The sequence below is a fragment of the Phycodurus eques genome, chromosome 11 (genome assembly GCF_024500275.1).
Source record: "Phycodurus eques isolate BA_2022a chromosome 11, UOR_Pequ_1.1, whole genome shotgun sequence".
Classification (NCBI taxonomy): Eukaryota; Metazoa; Chordata; class Actinopteri; order Syngnathiformes; family Syngnathidae; genus Phycodurus; species Phycodurus eques.
In genome coordinates, this window is record NC_084535.1 from 23579483 (window position 1) to 23604826 (window position 25344).

The following is a 25344-nucleotide window of genomic DNA, read 5'->3' on the forward strand; positions in this document are numbered from 1 at the left end:
TAACATTACAAAAATCAAGAGTGATAGGTAATAAAGTGTCATCACCGTAGTGTTGTACAATGTGCTAATCATACACTGTGGGGGTAGGAGGGGGGGGGTGAATAAAAATATGTAATTTGATCATGTGCATCAGTTGCAGGCGATTAAAATGTGGTAAAGCGGCGTAATTCCCCCCCCCCCCCCCCTCGTCTCCTCGAAAAGAGTGAAATATGTTGGAATCATGTGCGAATTGGGCCCAGGCAGTAAATAGGTCCAAAAGGCCACCCACTGCTTGGCCCGCGCGTTGCTCGCTTGCGGAAGTTTCCCCCGAGTGTCTTGTGCGCCAAGCGGGCGCGCGCACGCGACACAAGTCGAAGCGCATTCTCTGCTTGCCCTGTTTCACGTCCACGTCCCTTTCTCTCTCTGCATATTGCTTTCATAATACGTCTCTCTCTCTCTCTCTCTTTCTCTCTTTCTCTCTTCTCTCTCTCCCCCCCCCCCCCTTCCTTCAAGTGTGTCTTGTCCGGCCCCCCTGATCTCTGTGTCCATTGGTTTCCACCGGGTCTACTTCATGCGCGGCCCTCCCCCTCCTCTTCCTCCTCCTCCTCCTCCTCCTACTCCTCCTCCCCTCCCCTCGCCAATGATCGTCCATTGGTGTTATTTGGCGTCCCCTCCGTCCCTCCTCCCACTCCCACTCCCACTCGGGTGCCTCGGCCCTGCCCATGTTTTTGTATGTCGGGTGTCCGTCCACCGCCTGACGTTCAAGTTCGCCGGGAACGTCACGTCCGTGCACTTGAACCCCCAACCACGGGGGTGGGGGGGAGGGGAGGGGAGGGGTGGTGGCGGCGATGGCGGGGGGGGGGGCGGGGGGGCGGAGGGGGGCTTTTGCCATTTTTTCCATCGCTCTCCCCTCTCTCCTCTCCTCTCTCTCCATCCTCACACACACACACACTCTCTCTCTTTTCACCGCTCTTCTTTCTCCAAAAAGCCATGAAGGCGATCCCGCGATCCATCTTCGCCTCCGCGCCATCTTTGTATTATTTCTAATTAGTTTTTAATTTTTATTTTTTTCAATGTTTTTTTTGGAGGGGTCAATGATTTTTGTTGTTTTTGTTGTTGTGCGTGGATGACGAAGGCGCCGGATGAAGACATTCTTTTGCCCCAGCGGAGTCTCCTACGCGTAACCCCGGCTCTCCCCGATGTGATCCGCACTGAGCGCCGCCGCCAGCCACCATGTCTCGCCGCAAGCAAGGCAAACCTCAGCACTTAAGCAAACGGGATTTCTCGCGTAAGTACAAACCAGAAACGGAACGATACATGCCCGTGCATCGGTCTCGTTCAGTGAAATAGGCAAATGGGAGGTATTGGTGTGTGTGTGTGTGGGGGGGTGGGGGGTGGGGGGAGGAGGAGGGGGGGTTGAGGGGTGAGGGGGTGTGCGTGTGTGGTGGGGAGGGGGGTCAGCGGAACGTCCGCCGCGAGGTCTCCGGGATGGAGCGCTCGGACCCGCGGTGAACTGAACTCAACTGTGCGGTCCTAAAAGTGCGAGCCACGAGACCAAAATAAGTTTGTTGGTCTTGTTGCAAAACAGCGACAGGGATCCGAAAGGAGACATTTGGGGGTAACCGGGGTCCAATTGTGCCCCCTCGATCGGTCCGGTCAGTGGAGGCGCACGCACGGCTCATCTGGGCGCTCGTAGACAAGAACGAGCCCCGATCGGAACATCACTTACTGTCTCGTGAGCAAAGTTTCACCTTCTCTCTCTCTCTCTCTCTCTCTCTCTCTCTCTCTCTCTCTCTCTCTCTCTCTCTCTCTCTCTCTCTCGCTCTCCTTCTATTCTTGGATTATTCCTAAAAACGGAACGCAAAACTTGGGAGTTGAAATTTCTGGAAGCAACGGAAACGCATCACCTCGTGTTTACAAGCTGCCTCCGTCACAGCAGCGACCGCGCTCGGCGCGCGCAGACAACACACATCGATTTGCCTTTCCTGGCTTTTAAAACCCGAACGCCTATTTACGCAAATGTCTCGGTGTTCATCCCAGTTTGAGGAACTTTCTCGCCAAAACACGCGCAACAGAGTTGTTGGAGCCCGGAGTTGCGAGACAGCAACAGGAACACCTCGTCATCCCGCTTCTCATCTATTTTTTTAATTTTATTTTTTCGGTTTGATGCCACAAAACAAACTGGGGCTAAATAAATGGGAACATTTATGAGCAACGTCTGAACTGCATACCATTTCGACACCGTTTGACGTAAAAATGACCCGTATTGATCACCTATACGAATCTGTCGTCTTTATTGCTCCGACATTGACAGCAAAGATGTTCCATATGAGTGGAAAGCGCGTCTGTCACAAAATTGCAGCGAGAATGGTGTCAAACGGAATTTAATCTTGGTGGTGTTTCAACGGTTCACCTAAACTAGTCAATGAAAAAAAAAAATAAATAAAAAAAAATAAAAAGCAATATTAACGAGATACTTGTATACGTATACACGAATGCTTGGTTAAGTTTTGGCATGTTGACTGGCTGTCGTCCGTGCAGCTGTTCGTTTTACGCAATTTTTTTTGGGGGGTAGGGGTGGGGGTCGAGGGGGGGTGGGGGGTGGGGGTACATGCAGGGTGACAGCGACCATGGCGATAAACTGTCGCTAGGAGGCAGAGCACGATCAGAAAATCCAGCTCAGAGCTTGAACTTGATCACTTTCACTGCTACCACTCCACATACTCACTAGTACTCTGTGTGTGTGTGTGTGTGTGTGTGGGGGGGGGGCTGGGGTGGGGGGTGGGGGGGGGGGTATGGGATGGCTAGGGGGTGCTTCGGGCATTACATACATACCCCCCCCCCAACACACACAGACATAATCACCCCCCCCACACATGCACTTTGACCTCGCCATTTTATTTTAATTTTTTGGGGGGGAGAATTAGCATTTTGCATACCTTTCAGATGCAAACAACATACATGAAATGTATTCACAACATGAGCATTGAAAAGAGACTCGCACTTTTCTATATACTGTCTCATCATTATTATATAAAAAAACAAAAAACAACAACAACACGTTTTTACAGCAGGACCAACCTTCTATTTAAACCACCCAAAACAGAACTAATTCAAGACTAAAATATGTACGATCCAGTGCTTTATTTTTCAAATTTTTGCATGTTTAACTTTAAAACCAACATTTAATTCAAGACCTTCAAGAGAAGTGATCTTTTTTTTTTTTTTTTAACTTAAAATCTTTGTCCGCTTCTCACAAAGCTTTAACATGCAACCAAATGCGTTTTCTACCAATGCACTAACTAACTCCCAACTGAAGTGTTGTATGTAAGGACTTCATGTATAGCTTTTATCAATATGTAAGTCTTATGTAGTCACTGTGACAAAAGTAAGGCCGCGGTGACCTGAAGTTAAATCATTAGGGTGCAGGGGTCCGGATGTAGGATGACGCTGGGGTGAAGGGGGTTGTGGTGGTGTTGGTGAATTTATCATGTTATCTCCATGTCCCAGTTTGTTCGTACATGTGTGCAGGAGTACAGCGTTCAAATGATAATTCCTGGAGGGGGATGTAGTCCACATAATATAAAAAAAGACACACACACACACACACACAGGCACACACACACCGGCTTGCATTCCAACACGCACGTTCCAACCCTTCCCTTTTATCAGACAAAATCTGTACCAATCACCCAGACGATGAAAATTAAAATCTATTTTTTGATCCTCAGTGGTTTTAAGTTCATTAAAATGTGAAATTGGGTGGCTGAGTAAAGAAGGTCAACGAGCATTATCTGGCGAGTGCGGAGTCACACTCCTCACCTTCGACTGCAAGATCTTCTTTAAAAGAAGGACACTGAATTACGCTTCTTTAATGCAGCGGTTGCTCTGTTCGCACGTCTCTACTCCACCGTAGGAGGATGTGCCTTTGACAAAAGCCTTCTTAAAAAGTAGTCGAGAGTTAATCCCACATCGAACGGGTTAGGAATCGCGTTGAATGGCTCATTTTGGGGATGAGTTTTGGAGTCTGTGTCAGGCACTGTGCCGCTGACGTACACTTTTTGTACTGGGCCTCGCATACACGTCGGACATGGTTGTTACACTTTTTTTCCCCCGTCTGCTGGTGACTGGAACAAAACTTTTTTAAACAAGGTTAGCAAAGTCCAAATATTTGTATACCACTGTTATGCACAAAAATGTCAAACCCATGTTTTCCTGTTGTTATCAAATTAAATGTTGACTTTCGAGAGCAATTCTGTCCATGGCACATTTTCCTGTCATTACACCACCCTGTTATTTTTCTGGTTGCTTGCTTGCTTAGCACCTTAAAAGCTCATCTTTATAGTTGCATAGTTTGCTCCCTCCCCAGTTCACACAAATAAGTGCAACAAAAGGATTAATGAAAAATATGTACTAGATTAATATGGGCTCATCTTCTAATTTCCTCCATTCTACTCATTCTTCTTCATTCCTCGCACTCTTATCTATTTCTTTTTCTTTGGCCTTTCTCTCCATTGCCAGCAGCCGATCCCCTGTCCACGGCAGTCGTCTCGTCGGAGGAGTTGTCGGAGCGCTGCTCGGAGCACTCGGAGGGGAGCAGCAGCCTCAACGGGCACCGCCCAGGCTCGACCTTAGGCCGGCTATCGCGACCGGGTCACGACCCTCACCGCTCGCCGGAACAGGACCTGCTGACCTGCGGCCAGTGCCAGGCCACATTCCCCTTGGCGGACATCCTGCTCTTCATCGAGCACAAGAGGAAGCGATGCCACGGCCCCCCCTGTCTGAGTGTGGGCCGAGGCCTGGACAAGCCCCCCTCCCCCTCTCCGGGCCTGGCCCTGACCCCTTCTCCCGCCTTGGGCTCTCTGCGCAGCCGAAGGCCCGTGGAAGTTGGCATCCAGGCTACGCTGGCGGACGACGACGATGACCGCTTTTTGTCACCTCGGGGAATCTGCCCCAAACAGGAGCTCCTCCCAGGTAAGTGCGTTCACACCTCCCGTTATGCGTCGATTCCCTCTGGGTTTGCACATGGTGCCTCAGAATAGGCGAACAAGCCACTCTGACGTTTGCAGAGTTTCTTTAGAGCAGATTTTTGTCCATCTATAGGGTGTGAATAAGGTGGTAAATTTGAAATAAGAATTGTTCCAAGCATGAATTCAATATCTACGTATTGCACCTCTTTGGACTTTGTTTTATGTGTTGTGTGTATAGGCAGGAGGTATTATATTCGGATGAGAAGCCTGCAAGTGCTCCACCTAAACTGTACAGAGGCCAGTCTAGTCTAAGAAGACATGTTAAGACAAGCCTCGGGCTTCTGCTTTTCTACACGAGGGTAGCGAGAAGTAAGAATGACACCCGGAACAATGAGGTTCTGTCTTCTGTTCCGACTAACACCAAACTTATGTGGTTATGCTTGCCATTGTTAAAAAAAAATCTCGACTCTCTGTGTCGGTTTATACAGCGCTGTATATGCAGTTGTAAGTGTGTTTGTGTGTGTGTGTGTGCAAGCATTTATGACTCGGACTCTTCGGAGTCAGTGCAGACTCTTCCTGAGTTTGGTCGCACAGAATGCTTGTTCTTTTTTAATGTGTGAGTGTGTGCTTGCTTCTCTCATGTGGCCTGAGCAGATGTGTCCGCTCGGTGTGGTTTCCCCTTCTTTCATTGCCACATCGAGCCCGACGAAATGCAGTCCAGCACTACACCCCGCGTTAGTACTTCCAACATCTTTCTTTTTTTTTTTTTTTTACACCACGTGTCTCGTAGGTAAAATTTAAGATTTGTCCTCACATGTATCTTGTCGCTCATCTTTTCCCTTGTCAAGCAATCAAAATAGCAGGCATGCGTTGAAAGGGAAAAGCCAGCATTAGTTCGGCTCTGAGAGGGAAAGTCATTTATATAAAGCATCTTAACGCCACTAATTATTTGTTGCACTGCCATCTTTTTCCTCCCTGTGCATTTTAATTAGCAGTAGTTTTTAGTGGCCGCCTGTCTGTACCAAATTAGCCACTGCAGAAAAAGAACGTGTAAAAAGGGGATGCAGATGAAATACAGCAGAGGAGAGACACAATAAAAACACACACGTTATCATTTTGTTCCTTTAGTGTGTCTAAGGAATCCTAAGTGCTCCAGTTGTTTCCCATTTCATTTAATTGTTGTGTACGACCTGTGTCCTGCACTAAATAACATTTCAAATGAGGAGCGCAGATGATGAAAATTATTGACAGACAAATGTGCATTTGACCTTTTTCTGCAGATAGACAAATCTAGGTCTGTGCGAGAGAGGGTGTGTAGTTTTTTTCAGGCAAACCTGCTTGTCTAAGCAGTGACTATATTTCAACACGCACAAACGCACACACACACACACACACACACACACACACACTTACCAGCTCAACTGGGTTATTAGAGCGATTTACATCATAATGCAGGCGCCTGGTTGCTTCAATAGCGTTGTGTGTGGGAACGTCTTGGTATGAACAGCTGTACACTCAAACTGGTGGAGAAAACCAGGATGGCTTTGCTATATGTCTTTTCTGAGTTTGAACTACAGAAAGCCATAGAACATACTTCAGATTTTTACACACCAGCTTTATGTTACGAAAAAAAAAAAAAAAAAAAAAAAATAGAACACATCTACTCTGATCATAAAAGCCAGTATTTCCCGTCCTGCTTTCATCCTAATTGACCCCAAACTGTCATGGCAAAGTAAATATGTCAGAAAAAAATCCTGCCGGAGCTTCAGCCTTGATTATATCTGCCCGGCATTCCCAATGACAAAACAACGAAGAGAGCGAAACACAGTGTGTTTCTTATTTATTAATGCTGACTTGTTGTGTTCAAGCGACATCTCTAATTATATATTTGATTTTTTCCTTACAGTAAATCAAGCGGGTCAGACATTACAGATGAACTCTGTTTTTGAGACAACTCACACAGATGTATGTTCTTTCAAACTAATGCCAGTGATCAGTTTTTAAAATTCGGAAGTCACATTAGAGAACGTGGTAGCTGTTTAATCACGTTCACGACACTGAAAGTAATCCGTCACAGTTAATATTTTAGCTTAGATGAAATGAAAATGATTAATTTAGTGCATCCTCACAGTTTGACCTGAATTTTTTTTTTTTTTTTTTTTTTATTCCATGTCGACTATTTTTGAATGTTGGAACAAGCATGACCAGTGTTAGCCAAAACTAACTTGCTAACTTGCTAACTTAGCTTAGTTTAGTTTAGAAACACGGCAGCGACTTTCAGTGCTCATGCACATTCACACACTCATACAAGCTTCATACAAGGCAGATGCCTTTGCTGTCATTATTTAACAACATTTTGCGCCGTCTTTCTTGTTTATGTGAGAGAAATATATACTGGCGTTTTAATAAGTCGCTCCTCCCGTCCCCAGTCTACCTGAGCTGTACTCTCCAGCGTCGGATTCGAGGGCTGCATATTACATCCAGTCAAGGACAGATGCATGTTTAAAAACAAACTTTACTTTAAACTAACTGTAAAATGACCAAAATGAAAAGTTTGTTAATTTTTCCTACCGATGTCAACGTCGCTCCTTCCGTTGCAAGTCCACAATGAACTTGCAAATCACATTCAATTCAAGAAAATACTTTGGTCATAATGAAACATTTCAGTTCAAGGCATCGCTGCGACACTGCAAATTTGAATTACAGTGAAGAAAATACATTTACATCACTTGAAACGAGCAAACTAATATTTTTGAATAATTTGAATAAAAAAAAAAAAAAAACACCAAATCAAACAAATGACAGTTTCGTTATACATTTTTTTCAGTGTCGTGAAGCATGCTCCAAACATCATCTGTGATGATTTATTGCCATTGCAATTGGAATAGCATCTTAACCTGGACGGAAATCATGTCGTCTTTTCCGATAAATCCGTGTTTTTCCCTAGCTTGTTTCTGTGTACCGATGATGCGATGACTATGGAGCTGCTTGTTGTGAAATGTGTATCTGTGGTCAGAGTGCGACAATGATGCTCCAACTGCAACGCTCCGAAGAGCACAAAGCGCCGGACTCGTGCTTGGCCGCCGCTATTTGCATATCAAAGAGAGTCGGCTGTGGAGAGGATGCATTACCTGTGTGTGGTTATGTTTGTGTGTGCGTGTGTGTGTGTGTGTGTGTGTGTGAGAGAGTGAGGATTGTATAAGCAAATCAGTGATGCAAAAAAAAAAAAAAAAAACAGCATACCTACATACCACACATGCACGCACAATATGCACTCTCTCTTGCCCATTTATTCTATTAATCCCTAACTGAGATGAAAATTGTGATATAATCCCTGGGGCAGTTCATTCAAAAAGCATTGCTAATGTCTCAAAAGAGAGGGCTTTGCATGTGTGTGTGTGTGTGTGTGTGTGTGTGTGCGTGCGCGTCAATGACCATTTGTCTCACCTCACCGCTGCATGGTTTTGATGGATTTGAACAGTCTCGGTTTGAAAAACTGAAAATGCTTTTGATGACGTGCAATTTTGTTTTAGGACTGTAATGATGACCATTGCTCCCGGTCCATTTCTCATACGTTAGAAGCAGTGATTCTCAAAGTGTGGCACGCGGGCTCCCCCTAGGGGTGCACGAAATAAACACTTAAGTACAGTTCAGTTGTATTTTGCGTTTAAGTTCAATACATTTGTGTTTAATCTTCAAGAACTGTTTTTTTTTTAAACATTTATTTAGGTACAATTTTATGCGCAATACATTTTAATGGCGGCATTTTTTTGTTGTAGTTTTTTTTTTTTTAAATCCTCCATTTCAGCGCAGTGTTGATGTTTGAAATGGTACATAATGCTACAGTGATATACAATGATATTTAATATACTTTTTAGTTATAAAATCAAACACTTTGGCCTAAAACATTACTGTATTTGAATGTTGGTCTTGTTGGTGGTACTTGGAGAGCTACGTGTTTTTTTTTTTTTTTTTTAGGTGGGACTTGGTGTAAAAAGTTAGCGAACCACTTGAGTTAGAGAACGAAACGCTTCTTCTTTGACACATCAGTTTATGTGGGAATGATCTGAAATTAAGCCAGAAGAAACAACTGTTCATCCTATTGACCAGCGATGTTATCGGCCGATAAACTGTGCTACCCCATCAATATTAGCTCATTAGCGCAGCCATTATTCCGACTTGCACAGATGAACCCTAAAATGTATTGAGATCCACTTCAAACTATCTATGCAAGCCATTAGCCCGCACTGGTGATATTCCCATTTGAAGGCTGGTGACATGATGATTGTTGTGTATGATTTATTGTTTAGTAATTATCTCATCATCACTGCTAATGCAACTTACCTCAATACATATTAGTTCATCTCCAAGGTCCATTTATTTTCTTGCATGGTGTCAGATCCCATTCTCAGCCTCATTCCTCTCTTTCTTTCTCTTCATCTCTCTCGCTCGCTCGCTCTGCTATGAGTTCTTCTTTTTGTGTGATTTTCAACCATTTCATTTTCTCGTTTCACTCATGCATTCGTCTCTCTTCCTTGCAACATTTAACAGTTAATGCAAATCCAACACTGCAGATTGTAACTGAACCATTTTGGATGTGTTTAGTGTGTGTCTCTCACACTACAGCGAGCCTACAAAGAGATTTCACACACAGGCTGCCATCACTAATCTATTGATAGCCCCTCTTTCGTCCTTTTCCAGCATAAGATTTATTAGTGGACTCAAGTGCTGCCTTTTTGAACTTCTCTTGTCGGGTTTGGATTGTGCTTATGAAGAGTAAATATCTTTTTGGAGGCATAGAATATCAGCAGTGGGATACCACATGTAACTTAATTGACCGTGCAGCGAATAATCTGCTGTTGGGGACATGATATTGTATTGTGGTAAATATTCAGCAGCCACTTCCATTCTTGTAATTCCACATGTGTGTTATTTCTGCTACTGTTGGCTGTTAATGACAAATAGATATTTTATTTTAAGCAAAGTAAAATGGTATTTCCACAAAACTTATGTCAACTGATGTTTGGGGTGTTGCTGAACTATTTTATTATTATTATTATTATTTTTTTGGGCAACTCAGACCAACAATTTGCTCGCACACAGAAGGGCACTTTGCCTGAAATGGGGGTCCTTCTCGAAAAACTGTGAGGGCACCGGACCCCTGTCCACTCCCGTTCCGCCGCCTCTGCACAGACCGGTTTCATAAAAATCGATATTTTGATGGACTGGCATAAAATCAAATCAATACAACTCATCATTACGTGGAATGTACTTGCAGTTCTTGTGTTACTTAAGTCATTAAATAATTTTTTTTGATTGCTGTCATTGCAGACAATACCACATCTCCTAAATAGGATGTTGGAAATGGAAGCAAGGTATTGAGCGCCTTTTGGCAGTTGTGAAGGCTTCATTGGCTCAATTGCAAATAGCGAAGTTGCTGTAGCCATAAAGCGCAGATATTAGTGGGATTGCTTCTATTGTCTCTTAAATTCAGATTTTGGTGGCACGGTGGACGACTCGTTAGCACATCTGGCTCACAGTTCTGAGGACCCGGATTCAAATCCGGCCTCGCCTATGTGGAGTTTGCACGTTCCCCCCGTGCCTGCGTGGGTTTTCTCCGGGTACTCCGGTTTACTCCCACATCCCAAAAACATGCATGGTCGGGTAACCGAAAACTCCAAATTGCCTCAAGGTGTGAATGTAAGAGCGACTGGTTGTTTGCCTATATTTGCCCTGCGATTGGCTGGCGACCAGTTCAGTTTTTGTTTTCCGATTCTGCCTCTCGCCGGACGTTAGCACACATAGCCGCCAGCACGCCCGCGACCCTCGTGAGGATAAGCGGTACGGAAAATTGATGGATGGATGAAATTCAGCTTTCTTTTTCTTGGAAGTTGTCAGCTTTTCTTCTTTTGTCTCATCATTTGGCCTTTTCCCCTTTCCTCTCCAGACATATTTTTGTTTAGTATTTTTTACAAGCTTGTGGTATTACTTTTTTATATCACGCGACCAAGATGAGCGGTTTGACGTGTGTACAGAAGCACGGGCAGAAGCACCTGAATTTCAAAACAAAACTTCTTTCAGACTCTGATGACCAACACAAGGGCCCGACTGATATAGATTTAACCAATTAACCAATTAAGTGTGGATAAGCGGTACGGAAAATGAACGAATGAATGTTTGACAGTTTCACAATAGTTTGTCCGTTAGCATTTGTTTAACTTTACAACACGGAGGAATTTTCCAGTACAAAAAATGAATGAATTCTTCTTGAGTATGTAAACAGCATAATGAGTGACGTTACTGGCAAAACCGTATTTATGCATCGTGCCCTTTAACATTAAATCAAATTTCTTCGACTCCGTTATTTTCTTTGCCATGAAGTGGTGAGTTCAAAATAAAAACCAGTGACCCATTTCGCAGATGTCAAAACATTATGTTTGACAGAGTTGCATTTTCAATATATGATGTACAGAGAGAGAGTTAAACTGAAATGGGAGCCAATTTTAACACTAAAAATGCACTCTAAGCATTAAAATAACTCTTATAAACACATTGTATATACATGTCTACTTACAGACATTTCATCTTGATGGGCATATGAGAAGATGGAGAAGGTTACAATTGACACAAAAAAGCTTGCTGTCAGCCATGCATGTTGCTGCCCAACCTTGCTGAACAGCATTTAGTGTTTCATGAGAAAGTAAGACTATATTTTAATCGGTGAAACTACGGCAAATTATGACTATTTTTGATCAGGGCTAATATTGGTTTCATTGGTCGAGACCTATTCAAAACAATACTTTTTTGTTCAGTCTCGCCATGCAGCCCAGTACCAAAGGTTCCACGGACTGGTACCGGTCTACGACCTGGTGGTTGGGGACCAGTGTTCTTGTGTGTTATCATTTTTAGATGGAGCTGACACACACACACACACATACACACACACACTCACACACACACACACACACACACACACACACAGACACACACACACACAAATAAACAAAAAGAGGCAGAAGCAACATAAAAGAGTTACATTTAATAAGTGAAAGCCATTACATTGCCCACATTCTTTGATTGACAGCTGATTCATGAGACGACACGCCGCAGATGGAGTCCTCTCCCAAAAATATACTTGAAAAACAACAACTTTCAACAATTTCCTAGTTTGAGGTTTGTACAGGAGTGTCCCTGACATGTGCGACTACTCTCGTGCTGTGCTCTACACACTCACTGATGGTGGAGGATTGTTTATTGATCTGATTCTTTTGTGTTTATCTAAGCAATTCAGTGTACACGCTACATTTACTCCTTCGTAGCACGAGGGAAAAGCTTCTGCTTTTGGCTCACTTGCTGCTCACAGGGTGTGTTTATTATTGCATGCACACACACACACACACACACACACACACACACGCACACACTGTTTAGAGTGCGCAGGGGTTGTACATGTTACTCTTTTATTATGTTAAAGGGTTCATAAAACTGTTTATTTGCTACAAAGTTTATTTATATATGCCCCTGGATTACAGCCCCCTACACACGCACGCGTGCATATTTGTCAATGCCCTCCTTTGTATGGCTATTAAGACCTTTACAGTCTGTCTACATACAGTACAGACTGCTGCTTTCCTGTAGCCGGTGCGGGTTCGATTCTCAGCCAGTGTCCTGACACAAAGCCACCGGAGCTCTCCAGTGCTGGTCCCAAGCCCGGAAAGTGTGTGTGGGACTTGGCAAAACGAATGCAGGGGTTTCGTTGGTAGTTTGTGTACGTGTGATTATGTGCGTGAGTGTATGGGAGAGACACACACGTCATGAGATGCTTACATCTTCCAGCTGTGTGTGAGTGGGTCTGATCCTGTATGTTGGCATTGTGTGTGTGTCTGTTTGTCTCACTCTCTCCCACCACCTTCTCCACTTGACATCCTTCTCTTCAGTAAATGAAAAGGGCGTTGATTGCCATACAAAATAGGATCCATCCCTCTAGCAGGATAACATATGTAATTCGTACAATCTACGGCTGTTATGATATGTCCTTTAACTAACACGACTCACTGAATGAAACTAAAGAGCTGCAGATGGCAATAATTCAGAGCGACGTAATCGATTCTACATGTAAAGTATTTTAAATGCTTTACATTAGAGGCATTCAAGTAAACATTTAAAGTCACCCAATGAGTGTAAGATGAAATGAAAATAGATCCTTCCATTTTCTTCAACCGCTTGCCCTCATTCGGGTCAAGGGTGAGCTGAAGCCTATCCCAGCTGATTTGGGGCTGCCAATCGCAGATCACATTTGGACAAACAACTATTCACATTGCCAGCTTTGGACAATTTAAAGTTTTCACCTAACCTAAGAAAGATGTTATTGGACTGTGGGAGGAAGCCGGCGTGCCCGGAGGAAAGTTCTGTAGTTCTGACCAAAACAATAGATTATAATTATGTTATTATGACAATATCAAAAGTTCATTTCACTTGAACTAGTAAAACAAATTATGTCTTTAATTTCATTTTTGTTTTAAATGTTTTCAATACAGTTTAATACATTTGGTCGTCCTGAAGTGCCTAGGAAGGGGAAAACAAAATTAAAAATATACAAATAAAAAAAGAAAGCTGTGAGGAAGCGGTGCACATTAAAACCTGATGAAAAGTTGAGCATGCTAAATTATAAGCATTTGTTAAAAAAAAAAAAAAAAAAAAAATCTAATAATAGGTCTGGGTCAGCATAGAAAGGCTTCTGGGTCCTGATTTGCACCGCATTTCACCGAATATAACAGTATTAAATATGCGATTAAGTCCCCCACATTCAGAGAAGCTCTTCAACATTCTGTTGAGGAATAACCGTAATTACCTACCGTTATCATTAATGTCAGTAAATGTTGAATCCTGACCTTGCTGTGCAGAGAAAAATACTACTACTCCTAGTCATACCTACAGTATACTGTACGTATGAATTAAGCATGAATATATATATAGTAATCACAATTTAATAGTTGCTTAGTTTCGTCACATGGAACAAAAAACAGTTCATAATTCCTTTGTAACATTCAAATTGTATATGAAGCATTATAAGAAATGCCACTGAATGGTTGTACTTTTTTATCCTATTTGCAGTCTAAAGCATTTTTATAATATTTTAATAATGTAAACGCACAAAATGGGCATTTTGCCAGAAAAATTGGCAAAGAACAGTCATAGGAATGTGCACTCAACACACATAAACATGTATGCATAAGGGACCCCCAAACACACACGCATACACAAACCGCCACCAGCAGCAACGCTGACTTTTCCAGATAATTTGTGGACGCTCATTTGAATTTTAAGCGCTACTTTAATCTTCAAAGCTCAAATAGGTTTATGAATATGCATGCAGTGGGCAGACTTTAGTTCATTACCTAGTTGTAAATTCTAATGACCATTAGTTCCTCACAGTAATTGCCAATTGTTTTGCATTTTTGATTGGCCTATTACCATGCGCATTCGCGATGCACATCCGCCACGCTTGTCAGAGCCCGGCATGTCAGGGGGTGTTGTCATGCTTGTGCATGTGCGTTGTGTGTGCGCTTTCACATTTCTGCCTTGGGTAATTGTATGTGTGTTTGTTTGTGTCTATGAGAGATGGATGTTTTTTTTTTTTTTTTTTTTTTTTTGCTTCTTCTTGTTTTGATTTTTGGCTAATATAAATGAAAGTTGCATTATTCTTAATTGTGATGAGCCGAGCCAGATATTGGACATATTTAATTTATATGATGTCTCGCCTCTTTGGCTTTGTCTACACACACACAGATACAATATATAGTCAACAAACCATCTGGCTAGGTCCTATATGGGTGAGCTGACATGGTAAAATTATTCCTAAACGCACATCTACCCCCCCTCCCTCTCCCCCCCCGCCTCCCTCTCTCTCTGTTGGTCCATTTATTTTGAGCAACCCTCTTTTTTCCCTCTTTCTTGAACAAAAGATATTAATCGAGTTCTCCTTTGCCCCTCCTCAACAGCATATTGAGAATCAATCTGGCCGAATGTGGTTGACTTTGTACCAGTGGAGGCTGGTTAAATAGAGGGCGCTAGGGTGCCACCCCACCGCTGCTGACTCGCACGAAAAGGACAGAAGAGAATGTAAAAGAAGAAAGAAAATGAAAATAAGATAGTATTGTAAAAATATTACAAATTATATGTATATCTAGTTTCACATGATTAGGTAGTATTAAGGCTTGTATTCAGGTTAATGATGAGTGAAATTGATTTGTTTGTCGCTGTTGTCTCATTGGATGATTTAACTTCTGGTTTTGGGCGCTTAGACGTTTGCCGTTAACTCTCGTTACATCATGATATTGGTGGTGGTGTTCCTCTACAATAAGAAAGATATTGCTGAGATTGGGTGCCAAATTCCAGCCCAGAACCATTTCACGTTAAACGGAGTTAGCGTTTAAAGCCTCCCACGCCCATGAATGGAAGCCCACGTCATTTCCGGTCCTATTCTCGTGCAGAGGCTCGTTGAAAATGGTGTGACTCAAAGAGTGGAATAATTATTTATTAGAGAATGAAAGGATGGATGGATGATTTCAAAGCAATTTTTAAGGTATGTTTTTTTTCCCGTGCTGAGAAAGCAGCCCTCACTTTTCGGCTGGTTTAAGAATGGCGTTGTGACTTTTTTTGGGATGAGCAGTTAGAGCCTACGGCATAAGTGGTGCCTGTTTTTTTTTGCAAGCGTGAATTCGATCTCTGCCTGATTAACATAGTGTTCTCTTCTGGATTTGGAGGAAAAAAAACAACAACAAAAAAAAAAATGAAATACCTTTCCTAATTCAAATGTCATGTAATATTTTTGTTAAAGCTCAAGTCAATTTTATTTCTATCTCTCATGGCTGCTCTTTTTGATAGAAGATCTTCTGAAGGGGGCGGTTCACGTCATTGCAGGCGCACACACACACACACACACACACACACACACATATTTATATATATATAAGCACATTGATTGTCCTTGAATAATGAGGATACAAAATTCAGATGAGAACAATGATGGGTAGCAGCATCACCAAACGCGTGAACAAGCACGAATGTTGAGATTTTCTTCTGCTGTTCCCTTTGTTGCTTCATTTTTTTTAATGAGTTACTTGCCCCCACTTTCTACTTACACACATACTCCTCTTCCGTCCTCCTCCCAGTTTGTGTACAAGTGCTGTTAGGGGAAATATGTGAAACTATATCCCGATGAAAAGGAATTCTTAATTGCTCAGAAATGAGCAACGTGATGGACCAAGTGTTTGTATGTGTGTTTTGAAGGGTGGTCTCTATAGGGACTCAAGGGGCCTGTTTCCCGAGGTGTCTATTCACACATATGCAGACGCATGCACGCAGACACACAGACCACACCACACCACACACACAGTATATACCTCTGGCTGCTGTTACTCACTTCAAAGTTATTAATATTCAGCTGGGAAACTGTATCCAGAGTACAGCTAAATTATTTAGTAAATTAACTTTTTTAGGTAGTCAGATCAACTGATGGGCAATTTTCTCGTGTGTGTGTGTGTGTGTGTGTGCGTGCGCTTCTGCCCGGTACTTGGTCTTAGGCCAAAAGCATGCATAATTGATCCCATGCCCGCTATCATTTTCTTGATGTAATTGCCCTGTAAGATATGATGAAATCTAATGGTTAATTTATTTCCCCAAAATGGAATGGCTAAAATGTACTTTTTAGCCATTTTTCTCTCTTTTTCCCCTGTGGGTGTTCCTGCATGCATGTGTGTTTTGTGAACATGAACATTTCTGCTGTGTGTGGTCAAAATTAAAGTAGATGCTCATGCTGCCGTCATTGGTCATTGCCAAGGTAAAAAGGAATGAAAAACATTTGATTTTAACTAAATAAACAGATAAAGCTATTTTGCAACGGGTGTGGAACTGAGGATAAACAAAGAAAAATGAAGTATGATTTGAAGATTCATTTGTTGTTGTTGTCAGATGCTCTAAAAACTAACCCGTTTTATTTTTTATTTTTGCCAAGCTACAATTTTTCAGCATCTATATATTCTATATGCTATGTATTTCAAAAAAAGTTAGTGTTAAAATGATCTGCCTATTTTACAACCATGGTTTAAAATCTTCCACATATCTAGCATCACAAAAATGAAAAAAAAAAAAAAACATGCACACACTACTTGTTGTTAAAGTCATAATAGTGTGACCTTCCTTGAACTGTTGGCCTGCACTAAATAAGCTTGCAAGAACACAACTGCATTGCGTGTGTGTTTGTATGTCCAACAAGTGTGTGTGTGTGTGTGTGCATTGATAAGAAAATACACCTTACCTACAGTGTATCCTTTATGACCTCCCTTTATCCTTTTTCACAATTTTGTCCTGCCTTTATCCATCTCCATCTTAGTTCTGTTTTTTCCACAATATGTTTTGCCGTGGACTGTCGTTAAACTGGACTGTCGTTAGCACTACACTACACGTACACACAAACAGTTTCACATACTGTATTTCTTTTGTTTTGAAATGTATTTATTTCAGGCTTTGTCTAATTCATGATTAACCTCTGTTTGCTTTTCTGGCTTACTGTAGCGTATATTCATCGGCTGCTAACAGAAAAACGGGCAAACACCCCCCCACCCCCCACACACTGTTTACTTTTGGCGTACAATAGAAATGCCAGTCCCCAGTCCACAAAGTTAGGTGATGAAAGAGATTGTGGAATGGAACTATGAAAGGTAGAAAGAGAAGGACTGAGAGATGAGGAAGAGAGGGCATAGGGGTAGAGTGCCTTGAGGGGCTTGGGCGGCGGGGTGGGATATGGATAGAGGTGGGATAGGGGATGTGAGAGAGAAAGAGAAAATGGGGTGGGGGTAAAGTGAAGTAGGACAGGCTGAGTCCTAACAGTGACTGTCCATTAACAGATGAACTTGGCCAGCGTCCAATTGTTTGATGAGACTCATGTTGTAAGGTGGCGGATGTGTGCGTTTGTGTGCGTTTAGCCCCCCCTCAACCCACACCCTTACATGCACTTGCTCTGGCTCTGCCTTGTTTGTCATTTGGCTCCCTTTGCCTTCCTCATCATACACTCACATACATGCACAGGATGATTAATGCTTGGCTTGAAGAACAATGCGATAACTATAAATTGTTAAAACAGTAAAGTTCCAACAATGCAAAACAATGTAAACTTACATAGAGAAGGTCGAAAACCAACATTGAATGCCCGTGACCTTTGATCCCTCAGGCGGCACTGCATCAAAAAGTCACATCAATGTGTAAAGGATATCACCACATGGGCTCAGGAACACTTCAGAAAACCAATGTCAGTAAATACAGTTCGGCGCTACATCCGTAAGTGCAACTTGAAACTCTACTATGCAAAGCAAAACACCCAGAAACGCCGCCGGCTTCTCTGGCCCTGAGCTCATCTAAGATGGACTGATGCAAAGTGGAAAAGTGTTCCGACAAGTCCACATTTCAAATTGTTTTTGGAAATTCTGGACGTCGTATCCTCAGAGGCCAAAGAGGAAAAGAACCATCCGGACTGTTATGGTTCAAAAGCTAGTATGTGATGGTATGGGGCCGTGTTAGTGCCAATGGCATGGGTAACTTACACATCTGTGAAGGCACCATTAATGCTGAAAGGTACATACAGGTTTTGGAGAAACATATGCTGCCATCCAAGTCTTTTTCATGGACGCCCCTGCTTATTTCAGCAAGACAATGCCAAACCACATTCTGCACATGTTACAACAGCGTGGCTTCGGAGTAAAAGAGTGCAGGTACTAGATTGGCCTGCCTGGAGTCCAGACCTGTCTCCCATTGAAAATGTGTGGCGCATTATGAGGCGTAAAATATGACAACAGAGACCCCAGACTGTTGAACAGCTGAAACTGTACATCAAGCAAGAATGGGAAAACATTCCACCTACAAAACTTCAACAATTAGTGTCCTCAGTTTATTGAATGTTAAAAGAAAAGGTGATGTAACACAGTGGTAAACATGATCACCTCCCAGATTTTTTGGAACGTGTTGAAGCCATAAAATTCTAAGTTAATGATTATTTGCTAAAAACAGAAAAGTTTATCAGTTTGAACATTAAATATCTTGTCTTTGTAGTGTATTCAATTAAATATAGGTTGAACATGATTTGCAAATCATTGTATTCTGTTTTTATTTATGTTTAACACAACGTCTCAACTTCATTGGAATTGGGGTTGTAAATCAGCTGAAGTTACAACATAAGCTCTACTTTAAACATTATTATGGTGGCAGCACAGGATGTGTTTTGCACTAGTGTGGGTTTTTAGGGATGTGCTATTTAGTTAGAAATATCAGGTCACATATATTACATCATATTGGTGAATTCTTTGGAGCAAAATCTAAAATGACTGCATTCTTCTGCATTTATATGCTGATGCTGTGCAATTGGACAATACATTGTTGCCTATATGTCTAATTTTCCAAGCTCTAAATGTACAATAGTAGGTTAGGATAGGGACCGAGCCCAACTGGGAAATTGCAGTTTTGGGCAAATAATCAACGCTCCGCTAAAAGTTATTATAATTGCCTATATTAATAGTTTAAACCACAGGTATCAACCTCAAGGCCCGGGGGCCAGATCCGGCCCGCCACATCGTTTTATGTGGTCTTGGAAAGCAAATCATTTGCATCAAGTTCCATGATTCCTGCTCAATCAAATGTGTATAAAATTTTGAAATCATCAAATGTAATGAATAATGTTAAGTGTTTTTGTGTTACTAAAGTTACCCATCAATTTGATGTGTAGTGTATATGTAATACTATGGTGAGACGATGAAACGACCCTCTGAGCAAAACCATACCAACAACATGGCCTGCGACAAAAATGACTTTGACACCGCTGGAAACCATACATATACCACAAACCATATACCACATTAATACCATCTCAATTGCTTCCAATTATTTTCAAACATTGCTGTACCCTTAAAATATCAGCACAGTACAGTACACCCACGCCAACAACTTTGATGTTGATAATTATGATAATGAAGATTTACTGTCAGGGTGCACTGCAAAACAAAGGCGCCACATGGATGCCGCGTCCTCTCACTAAGTGTTCTCACGCAGTGACAACACAAACTGGCAGATGTAGATAGGTTTAGCAATGTTCTCCTGAGCTGTTACGGACGCTGTTTTGACGGCGTGTTTAGTCCTAATTTCGCGAAACCTTCGCAATCCGTTGACACGGGGACTGCCATCTTGTCTATCTACTCCCACTGTCCGTCATCATTTCCAATCCAACACGGCTGCTGCTCGATCTGTGATTGAGTGAGTGAGTGTAGGCGAACTTGCACCTACCCACACAAGTGTGGTTGAGGGGAAATTTGGGTGTGCGGACAACTATTCTGCGGTGTTGACAGCCAATATTAACTGTTTGTTGTCTCAATTAAAGAAACTCTACAACACACTATCATATATACTGTCAACAGTATTTTGCTACGAAAAAAAAAAAAAAAAAATATATATATATATATTTTTTTTTCCCAGCTGTATTGCCACGACACTAACAAATCTCTCACAGAATCTTTAAAGAAAATATCAAAAATGGTCTGATGGCGGCACGAGGTTTATATTGCTTGTTTTACTGTGAATGTCATATGACAGGACAGCTGGGAAGTGGACTTAAGATTAATGAAGTTGTGATCATAATATCAACTCTTAAATCTCTAAAATGCTCCAATATTTTGATTATAGCATTCAACATGATTCGGTGCATAATCAATTATATTTCAAATCAAACAAATAAGTCTTACAGTAGAAAACAAAAGTGAGCTTTGTAGTCTGTAGTGGCATCATTTTGAATCAGCTCTTGCATTGGATAACAGAAGCGTACCTAATCTTGTGACTGGTGATTGTGTGTGCAGCTGCAAACAACTCCCCCTTAAACTCGGACTGGATTTACTGTACACTGCAAGGGCCCAATTATGATTCATTTCTTACATCCACTATTATTTCCTATTTATGTCCATTTCAAGTGACACAGATACGCTCATGACCTTTGTTTGTTAAGATGAGGGCTTTTGAGACAAACGTTTTGGTTGTCAGTTCTTCTCCTCACTTTGTCCTTGTAGTATGTATTAATTGTATTTATTTATTTGGGTTAAATCCCTGAATTGCCGCTGCCAATTTTGCACAGGGGAAGTCATTTGCACACACATGCACAAAAATAGATGCAGGGTGGTGGTGCAACATACTGTTTCTACCTCTGGCTATACCTCACCTCGCCCCCACTGCCTAGTGGCTATTTGTCGCATCTTTGGCTGCATTTGAAATTAAAGCTGCTTGGCTTGAAGCTACCATATCAGCTAGCTTCTTTCGTTCCTGCTCTCTAATCTTATGTAAACACAGAAATCAGCTTCCAGCTTACTCTGGCAGTTGAGGGCCAGCAGTGATGTCCCACTGCGATACAGACCTCTAAAGCTTGGATTTAAAGTTTAGAGCTGCTTCACATTTTGGGGAGGTGCGCTTATGTAGGAGGACGAGGTATTTCGATCGTCTCCTTATTGTATTTATACCTGGTAGAAGGATTTTTTTTAAAAAAAAAGAAAGCTTTGAGATATTCCTTTTGGGGTACTCTAAAAGTTCAAGTCCATTCCTTCCATTAATAAAAGGTGGTGGCTGCTTTAAAGTGTCTATTCTGCTCGAAATTCACATGATTAAGAGGAAAAGTGCACAAGGCAGACAAAATAGAGACAAAGATAAAGTGGAATTGAAAGAAAAGAAAACGGTGTCTTCACCAAGCTGAAGGAGACGTGTGACATGACCCATGTCCAGACCGATGTACGCATAAAAACATCTGTGTGCGAAGATACATTTTTATGTATACCAGTGTGTGGGTGTCTGTGAATGATCTATGGTTTGCGTTTACCAGGCCATACTTTGGCCCGGTTTGCCATCACTTGCGTATGAATGATAAATTACGGATGTCCGTCAGATTCACCCAAGCACCTGTGGTCCCTCTTTTTCTTTTGCTGAAACATTGAAATTTATTGATGTTTACTTTTCACGACCAACAAAATTCAAAACAACTTTCATAAATTTGGAAATAGTCAAATCAGTCAAAAACAAATCTGAAATAAATTATTGTTATGAGGATTTAGTAGGAAATGATGAACACAGGTGGACATTTTATTACATATGAACAATGTTTTTGATGTACAGAATTCCAGAAATTAAAAGGACCCATTTTTTTTTTTTTAAATTGTAATTTGTAATGGTGAGAATAGGCTGCAGGAAAAAAAACTAAATTAGTGTTGAATCACTCCGATACAAAACTATTGCAAATACTTTTTCTAAATAAAAAACAAACCAAAAAAATAAATAAGTGAACTCAGACAAGCCAGAATCAAACAACCTTTTCCTCTCGTGCTGCAAGGTCCGTGTTTCTCTTTTGCTCCGTCTACACTTTAGCGTCTCTCTTGAACCTTAATCCTTTACGCTAATAAGACACACACCCATGTTAACATTCAGGCATCAATTTATCTTTCCGCTGCTTTTGTTAGTTGCTTATGAACTTTATTAGGAGCTGACTGAAGACATTCCTGCTCCCTTATGAACTGGTTTGTTGTTTGACCGGTGCCAAAGGAGATGGCAGACGGTGAGTGAGACCATGTTTACCATTTTAATGCCTGTTGCTTTTTTTTTTTTTTTTTTTTAATTTAGGTCAACTGAAATCCACGAGTTTATATTTACTGTTTGACAAAAGTGACTGTGCTGTTTGTTATTGTTCTGACCTCTGAGTATAACCGCCAAATAGACATGCTGACAATTTCGAAGACCATCTTTTGAATTTATCTGCCAAAGCTCCGGTGCAAGGTACAAATTCCTCGTAGCTCGTAGCTGTGTTTGGACTTCGATGACCTTTTGTTGTGACAATCTGTGTTAGGGTGAAGAAAAAGCAGGTCAAAGCAATGGAATTAGTGCGATAATCACCGTTTTAGGATTTTAAAGAGCGGGACCAGCGCAAGAAAGCTCTTCGAGATAGATTAGCACTTCTGGTCTAATATTTCCCTGTTGTCTTGAAGTGTGTATAATATTTGTAGCCTTCCCTTTTAGCACACACAAAACTCTCTTAGGTGCATGACATTACATACGTGTGCATTCTGATGCCCGCCAAAGTCTCAGAGCACTCGTTCTTTACCTCTTGCTTGGTTGCTGTCTCACTCCCTTTTTTTTTTACGCGGGCTCTCCTGACCCCCCCCCCCCTTTTTTTTTTTTTTTTTTGCTGTGTTTGTGTTTCCACAGCCCGCTTGTCTCAGTAACAGTAAATACCCTTGCTACCTGACACAGATCCACCTTTCTACTTGACCGGGCACATAGAGAGGGTCAGCTGTGTGCATGTGTGTGCGTGTGTGTGCGCATGTGTGTGTACGTGTGCGTGCGCACGCGCACGTGTGAACAAAATTGTATTCCCCAGTGACTCTCTGCCCCCTGGTTGAAAGGACTGAGTGAACGCAACCTCTTACTCACTCTCCCCCAAGCAGGCTCCCATCTCTGACATAAAACAGGTTTAATCTTTGACACTGTGTCCAAACTGGCCTCTTTGCAGGTGAGGAGAGCCTCCTGGGGTGTGTATGTAACCGTTAGATTCACTCTGACCCAAATTTGGAGGACAATAGCCTGGAGGCTGTGTGTGTATTTATGATTGTGTCTCTCCTGTGCTACTGTGTGTTTTAGTCTTTCTGCTATTTGGTTCCCTCAATGCTTTTAGCCTCAATCTTTTTCTTGAGAAATACAACTACATTAGATATTTGCTTTTTATCTGCTTGAATGCAACCACTGGTATGCCAAATGACTGTTTGTATCAATCGAGAAAAGCAGTATGCCCCTGCTATCAATGCTTACTACACAAACATTAAAAAACAACAAATAGAACATTTTCTACCACGGAATGCTGTTTAAAATTGGAGTGAATTAGAAGCGCCTGGGCATTTACAAAGCTAACATGTTTCATCTTAGAAAGATGGTTACTACTACGCAGAACAAGCGGTCAAAAATGCTACTAGGAGTGATTATTCCGTATTGCCAAAACATCGCTTTCATCCAATACTGTAGCAATGGCTGGAGCCAAACAAGCTGGAATAAAAAGAGTGCCTGGGTTGATATCACAGTTAAGTGAATCAGCATGTGTTTGAGAAGTCAAGATGAAAACCACCTTTAGGTTTCATCATGTCAAATGTTTTTTAGTGCCCTATAAAAAGTTGCTACATCCCAATTCTGTAAATTCGGACAGTGGATCCTACATGTTACTCAATGGCACACAGCTTTGTGACTGCACAGCAATTTACAGAATTAGTTTACATAAGGAGATTCCACGTCTCCCCCTTCTATTCTTTATCTTACTGATTTTATGAAATTAGCATCCTCATCTTTAAGTATGTTATTTCATTGGATTGAAGCTCACCTCATACGTAAACACGAGAAGAACAGAGAGATGTTGATCGAGGCTGAAAAAAAAAACATTCCTTAAATATTCTCAGAAAAACTAATTTCCTTATATACTGTTTCAAGCTTTTAAGAGGAAGAGTGAAAATTAGACTATTAGGAAATCCTCAAGTGGATTTTTTTTTTTTTTTTTTTACAAATTTGTAGTTTTTCTTTCATCGAAACTGCACTTTTCTAAATTCCCTCCTACTTAGTTTAATCATTTAATTTAATGGCCACATTTGTATCAGTAAATCCTGAACGTCTTTATTTTTATTTATTTTTTTACCGAGAGATGAGCCGATATCTGATAACTGTGTTGATGTAAATTAAGTGACATAACAATCATGCAAAGAAGTGTTACTGACACAGAATTTTTAAAAAAAGGTCGATGTTACGCAGTAAAAAAGAAAGTGCAACAATGAAGGACATTAAGCTTTTCGTGTTTGTTCTTTGTTTATCACACATTTGAGAAACTTTTTATTTTGCGTTCTTTCCATTTCAACGTACTTACCTCATAGAAACAATGACTGATCATTCACCGAGTGTCTAACTTCCTGTTAGATATTACACAATTGCTGGAACCTAAACAGACGACATCATTTTGTTACCCTTTACAGGTTTTGACAAAAGGAATATGAAACATGAAACCAAACTGTCCTCGGTGGAAAACAAACTATTGCTACACTAGATGCTCGAGAGCAATCCCAGAGTTCTTGTTTCTACTGCAATGCTCTCTCATGATGGAGAGATTGACCTTTTTGGAATATTTACCATGTAATGCAATTATACCACTAATGGATTTGGCCCACTGATCTTTTTGTGCGCAGTGTCAGTGGGCTAGTGAAGCGCTGTTGGCTTTATTACAACTCACAGACACACGGACCATGCACACCAGTCGAGCCCTGTGCTCATTTGCCTGTGTATGTTCAACATCTAT

General features: G+C 41.6%; 1 protein-coding gene across 2 annotated transcripts in view; it reads left to right on the plus strand.

Moving 5' to 3' along the window:
* Positions 1-852: 852 nt before the first annotated feature.
* Positions 853-25344, plus strand: part of bcl11aa (BCL11 transcription factor A a) — a 49176-nt gene continuing 24684 nt past the window's right edge. The window contains exons 1-2 of one of the 2 annotated variants that reach the window (XM_061690652.1): positions 853-1267; positions 4501-4953. In XM_061690652.1, the coding sequence (XP_061546636.1) occupies positions 1213-1267; positions 4501-4953 (508 nt within the window). In that variant the 5' untranslated portion in view covers positions 853-1212. The remainder of the gene's footprint in view (positions 1268-4500; positions 4954-25344) is intronic. The other variant, XM_061690653.1, reaches the window with a different exon arrangement.